The 6,902-nt window shown below is 43.8% G+C and overlaps 1 protein-coding gene across 2 annotated transcripts in view; it reads left to right on the top strand.

The window, feature by feature from the left end:
• The window catches only part of STN1 (STN1 subunit of CST complex), a 47,682-nt gene extending 45,414 nt beyond the window's left edge, over positions 1-2,268 (top strand). For both annotated transcript variants that reach the window (XM_081823608.1, XM_081823601.1), the window contains one exon: positions 218-2,268. In XM_081823608.1, coding sequence (XP_081679734.1) covers positions 218-303 — 86 coding nt within the window. In that variant the 3' untranslated portion in view covers positions 304-2,268. The remainder of the gene's footprint in view (positions 1-217) is intronic.
• The last annotated feature ends 4,634 nt before the right edge of the window (positions 2,269-6,902 follow it).

Consider the following 6,902-nt stretch of genomic DNA (forward strand, 5'->3'; position numbering starts at 1 on the left):
CCTGAAGAAGAGGGAAACTGAGCCAACATCCTGGCTCTTAGTGTGCACATTTCAGGAGGCATGAACACTGCATATAGTTTATGGAAGCAGGAAGACAAATAGTGCTACTGTCTTGTCAGGGTTTGTTTGAAGCTCTGTGATTCTCTCCATCTGGTAAACCACCAGTGCTTCTCATCCCTAAAAGACACTTCTTTCTAATTATTTTTCCCTCTGATAGTGTGCCAGGACACTGGCCGAGAGAAAGCCAAGTGGAAAGAAGTCTATTCAGTGATGAGGAACCCAAGATGTGGTGCCAACGATTGAAACCAAGCAAACTTGTAATTTTCCGTCGGGGAAAGCGTCCACACTTTCTCAATAGTGTGGTTTCCCCTCTACAAGTGGCCGCTACAGCAGTTCCCCAGAGAAGCATCTCATTGTTTCCTGACTAGATTAATGTGAAGCATATGGGCAGACTCCGAATGACCGGGATGAGGCTTGCTTGGGAAGCCAGCAGCAGGCGCCGGGAGGAGAGTGGGACCATCCCAAAGGGAAACGGTGCCCATGGATGAAGAACCTTGCAATAGAGTTCATATTCGCATGACAGTCTCCTCTAAATGCAAGCCTGAACTCCCACACAAGTGAGTTTTTATATAGTGCAGGATTTAGTTTTAAATACAGCCTATTTTTATTGAACTCCTATTAAATAAACCCAGACAGATAAGTCACAGCACAAGGCTGTGTTCACAAGAACTCTAAATCAGACTCTAAATTCCTGAAGAGACCGAAGTCTTTCCGTGTGTGTCAAATTAAAGTGCTAGGTTTTCATCTTGGGACATAAAGAGAAGAATTTTGAAGACCACATAATAGCTTTTTCTTTTAGATAGTAAAGTAGCATGTCATTAACTCAGACTGATTTGGTGAAAGGTTTATGTAAATTAGTGAAAAATCTGGAAATAGTGCTATGTTATTACTTTAAGTCTATGCAGTGTTCCGTGTGACATCTGAATTACTATGAGGGAACAGGATGGCTGCTCTTAGAAAACCTGTTTTAATGAATAAGAATTATTTTAATTATGTATCATTTAATTATTATGTGGTATGTGCTGTTCAATATTAATAGGTGATTTTAAAGTACTTGAACTTTGAGAACATGTCCACACAAAAAATTCTATGTCACTGTTGACAACACTCATTCCTAAAAACCAAAAAGTGAAAACAACCCAAATGTCCATGAAGGGATGAATAGATAAGCAAATGTGCATCTATACGATGGAATATTGTTCAGCCACACAAAGGAATGGAATACTGATACATACTCCACGGATGAACCTTGAAAACGTTATGCTAAGTGAAAGATGCCAGATACAAGAGGCCACATACTGTATGATTCCATTTATATGGAGTGTCTAGAATAGGCAAATCCATAGAGAAAAAAATAGATAGTGGTTGCCAGGGCATGAGGGAAGGAGGGGATTGGATAGGACAGGGTTTCCTTTTGGGCTGATGGAATTGTTCTGGAATTAGTGGTGATGTTTGCACAACTGCGAATATACTCCAAACCCCTAACTGTGAGCTGGCTTGGGATTCCTGGTGGAATGGTGACTGAGTGCCAAGGGCAGGCATCCCAAGAGAGAGCACAACCCTCACGGAAGCCGTATGGCCATTCTGAGCATAGCCCCAGAAGCCGCAGTGTCACTCCCATGGTGTTCTTATTGCCAAAGCTGTCAAAGGCCCACCCAGTTTCCAGAGGAGTGAATAAGCCACCTCCTGATGGGGAGTAACAAGATTCTAGAAGGGCATGTAAAACCAGGAATATTGTCCTGGGCATTTTTGGAAAGCACAATCTCTCACAGACACGTTTCAACTTTTATACACATATAGCCTCATTCATTTTTTTTAAGATTTTATTTATTTGACAGTGAGAGAGAGCACAAGCAGGGGGCGCGGCAGGCAGAGGGAGGGGGAGAAGCAGACTCCCTGCTGAGCAGGGAGTCTGATGCGGGGCTCCATCCCAGGACTCCGGGATCATGACCTGAGCCGAAGGCAAGACGCCTAACCAACTGAGCCACCCAGGAGCCCCTAGCCTCATTCTTTAAAAAAAAACAAGAAAAAAAAACTTTTTTTTTTTTTTTTTGCTATCAGTAAGTACAAAGAATGGGGGAAAATGGTCTACCACGTCCCAGGTAGTCTCTCTTTTTTTTTTAGATTATATGCATATTTTTAGAAAAATAACCATGTTAATATTTTGCCTATCTTTCCAGAAAAAAATATATCAGCATTTTATATGTATCCTGGTTTTTCAATTTATTTCTGTATATTCGAGGTTTCTTTCTACTTTAGCGTGCAAGATTGACCACATTCTTTTATTTATTTTTCAGTTGTAAAAAAAAAAAATCAGTTGCATTTCTGTATACTAACAAACTGTTTTAAAATGCAGCTAAGAAAACAAACTCATTTAAAATAGCATCAGAAACAATAAAATGCGTAGGAATAAATTTAAACAGGAAGGTAAAAGATCTGTACACTGAAATGTGTAAGACATGGATCAAAGGAATTCGAGTGGGCACAAAGAAATGGAAAGATATTCCATGTTCAGGGATTAGAAGCATTAATACTGTTAAAATGCCTCTACCACCCAAAGCAATCTTTATCAAAATTCCAATGACCTGCTTTACAGAAATAGAAAAACCAATCATAAAATTTGTATGGGACCACAAAAGACCCCAGACAGCCAAAGCAGTCTTGAAAAAGAAGAACAAAGTCACAGGCATCACATTTCCTGATTTTAACCTGCAAGTGGCCCTTGAACAACACGGAGGTTAGGGGTCCTAATGCCCCGTGCAGTCAAAATTCAGGTGGAAGTTCGGGCTCCCCCGAAATGTAACTACTAATAGCCTACTGTTGACTGGAAGCCCTACCAATAACATAAACAGTCAATTAACACATATGTTGTGTGTTATATATATTATATATGGTATTCTATTTTTTAATTTTCATTTTTTAAAGATTTTATTTATTTATTTGAAAGAGAGAGAATGAGAGAGAGAGCACATGAGAGCGGGGAGGGTCAGAGGGAGAAGCAGACTCCCCGCCGAGCAGGGAGCCCGATGCGGGACTCGATCCCGGGACTCCAGGATCATGACCTGAGCCGAAGGCAGTCGCTTAACCAACTGAGCCACCCAGGCGCCCTATATATGGTATTCTTAACAAAAAGTAAACTAGAGGAAAAAAATGTTATTAAATATCGTAAGGATGAGAACATAAATTTATAGTACTGTATTTATCAAAAAAACTGTGTATAAGTGGAACTGTATCGTTCAGACCCCTGTTATTCAAGGGCCAACTGTATATTACAAAGTTATAGTCATCAAAACAGTGTTTGACCACATCCTTTTTCTTAAGATTTTATTTATTTTTTTGAGAGAGAGAGGAAGCATGTGAGCAGGTGGAGGGGCAGAGGGAAAGAGAGAACCTCTAGCAAACTCCCTGCTGAACTCGGAGCCCAAAGCAGGGCTCTGTCTCATGACCCTGAGCTGGAATCAAGAATAGCGTGCTTCGGGCCCCTGGGTGGCTCAGTTGGTTAAGCGACTGCCTTCGGCTCAGGTCATGATCCTGGAGTCCCTGGATCGAGTCCCGCATCGGGCTCCCTGCTCAGCGGGGGGTCTGCTTCTCCCTCTGACCCTCTTCCCTCTTGTGCTGTCTCTCATTCTCTCTCTCAAATAAATAAATAAAATCTTAAAAAAAAAAAAAGAATAGCGTGCTTCACCAACTAAGCCACACAGGCGCCCCTGACCACATCCTTTTAAATGGTCACAAAACTCCCTCGTGTGGCTGTCCCTTAATGTATTTAACCATATTGCTATTGAGAAACGTTTAACTGGTTTCCGGTTTGTGTCTGTTGCCACCAATGCTGCAGGAAACATCCTTGTACATTTTTCCTTTCTTGCCATACATTTGCAAGTGTATTTGTATGGTAAATTTTTAGCAGTGCAACTACCAGGAAAGAGGGCATGAGCATTTAAGAATTCGAATAGACATTGACACATTACTCACTGGAAAGACTGATCCATTTATACTCCTATCAATGATTTATGAGTCTACTGTTTGCCTAAAGGCTCATCTATAATTTGTACTATCTGTGGTTTTAATCACCAACCATCTGAGAGGTAAAAATGATTTCCGGGTTTCCTTTGCGTTTATATTTTTTTACGTATGAGTGGTGTTGATAGGCAACCTCAAGACAGATGCAGCTTTGCCCTGGGAAGTAACCATTGATTGCAGAAGAGGCTGAGAATGGTCCTGGTCCTATGTTCTGCGGTGGTATCAGCTACAGGTATTAGCCCAGAGGCCTGCTGCTGAGCTCCCAATCAATGCACAGCTGGAATAAACATCCCGAAGAACTCAAACCTCAAGGTTCCCATTTTTCTACTTCAAGTGCTTGGGTCCCATGCCTGCCCCGATATAACATATACTCATACACGAAGGCAGCAATCTTTTTGAAACCAGTCGCCATATTATCAATGCAGACCTCTCATAGACCAGAGGCTCTTCAGCTCTGGCTCATGGACACTAGATTAATTTGAAAACTAAGATCGTTTTTAAGAAAGTGCTAGTTAAGTGGAGAAGACAGTTTTAGGAAAAGAAGTAGTTTTAATACCACTTCCACTTTAATCAGCATTGCATAATTATCGTAATAAGGTGATGCTTGTATTTTCATAATTGACCGGATTTGGTACAATTAATGGAGGCACTGGGCAGCAACCCTTTTGATAATCTTCTTGCCTAGAAATTGCTTCCTCAGGGAGAAGGGCTTTTATGTTTTCGTTCTCAGGACAATCAGTGAATGGGGGAAAGAAAGCAGGGGTGAGGACAAAATATCCTTCCATTTTTTTTGTGCTCTACTTCAGAACAAAGCCATAGCGGCACCACATGAGCTCTGATTGCGGCACGGCTGACTCCTGATGAGTGCAGAATTTTGTCACGGACACAGATCTGTGAATGATCAGTTTATTCTAATATAAATTAGGTGGCAGAATAATATATTGAACTCTTAGCACAGGGGTTTGTTTTTCCTGTATTTTATTTCTTCTTTCTGAGCAGGAAGCCAGCCCTGCCTCGGGGAGGTTGGTTTGGGGGCCAAATGCAGAAGTTGTTTGTGCAGACAACCTGGCTTATGTTTTCTGGAAGCCTGGAGCCTGGGAGGGATTGGAGATTAGTGGACTCCAGGCATTGCAGACCACAATGTGCTCCCTACGGTGCCTGAGGCAGGTGGGCAAGATGACAGGTCTTCCATGGAGAGGCTTTGTGGTGTCTTCCCGAGGCTTAGAGACTTGGCCTAGGATTCCCAGCTTTCGCCAAGATTCCCAAGCTTGGAACAGAAGCCAGGCCAGCCTCCTCCTCTGCAGAGACAGCCCGGGGATATCAGCAGAAGACTTGGCCTCAGGAGAAGAGTGGACTCGTCTCCATTTTCCAGGGCTATGTAACCTCCTGGATTTTCATGCATCCCCAGGGAGAGAGAGAGCCTGCCCCACCTGCTACCAACAGTATTATTTTCCTGGCTGCCCAGAGGGTGAGGTCTCCAAGCTCAAGGTAACTTGAAATAAAGAAAGGAATATGACAAGTCTCACTTACATGAGTTTTGGCAGTAAGATTCATATAACACTACAATTAGAATATATTCAAGGTGACTCTTAGAACAAATTCATGCTCCCACCCACTTACATTCCAGAATGGTCTCTTGAATGGGAGAGAAAGAGAGGACGCCACAGTACAGTTCCAGGGGAATTGCTTATGGCCCCTCCACAGAAGTGTGCTGCCTATGAGAACCACCTGTCCTGTGTCACTGCAGAAATAATCGGCAACCTTCTCCAAGGATGGGGGAGGGAAACTGTGGTAAGAGTTTGTTACATATCCTCAGCGGGGCTCACCTCATCATGAACTGAGAATATTACCTTGTCCTGTGACCATCATGCAAGCCAGCTGGTCAGGGATCACCTAGCAAATAGGACCTAACTTAGGAGAAGGGCCCCAAACCACGTGAGCAGTGAGTCTTCTCCCAACATGAAGAAGCTTGAAAAGGCCTTAGTCACTCCAGCGGCCCTCCCAGCCAAGCCCTGCGCCCCAGGAGGAGTCAGCAAACTGCCCGGGCCTGTGGTTTCTGTCCCGTCCCGGCTTGCCTTGACCTGGTGCAGGGCAAAAAATGGAATCACCACTCCTGGGAATGAGCGCCGGCTTGGGAACACTGGTGTTAACACAAGCAGAAGCCCCGCCAGGGCAAGCCTGCGAGGGGGACGTGATCTGCTCTTTCTGCCCATTTGTTGCAGGCTCACATAACCAGGGAAAATGGGCGGGGGGCAGCTGTGAACCTAGAGCCAGCTGAGTTCTGGTTGTTTCCCCAGGGCTGTGACTTACCTAGACTTAACTCACCGCTGTCGTGTTTCCTCCGAAAGTTCTCATGCCACAGTTCACCTGGAGATCTGTGGCAAGCCCAACAGTAGGCACAGAGTGGTGCTTAATAAATGTGCAAATGGATGGGCACTCATTGAGGGCCAGCTGTGTGCAAGGCGTCATGCCAGCTATAGAGGGGGATGCCAAGACAAAGCTCCACCCCTGTCTTTAGGGAACTTTCAGTCAAGCGGGTCATAAGCACATGCCTACATAATTTAGAACCCATGGATGCAAATGTGTCTTGTTTGACCCTCAGAGTTTTAAAATTTTCTATCAACATGAGAGACGATGGACTCTGAGAAACAAACTGAGGGTTCTAGAGGGGAGGGGGGTGGGAGGATGGGTTAGCCTGGTGGTGGGTATTGAGGAGGGCACATTCTGCATGGAGCACTGGGTGTTATGCACAAACAATGAATCATGGAACACTTCATCTAAAACTAATGATGTAATGTATGGGGATTAACATAAGAATAAAA

This window comes from Leptonychotes weddellii, chromosome 6 (genome assembly GCF_054177405.1).
Source record: "Leptonychotes weddellii isolate Sample4059 chromosome 6, ASM5417740v2, whole genome shotgun sequence".
Classification (NCBI taxonomy): domain Eukaryota; kingdom Metazoa; phylum Chordata; class Mammalia; order Carnivora; family Phocidae; genus Leptonychotes; species Leptonychotes weddellii.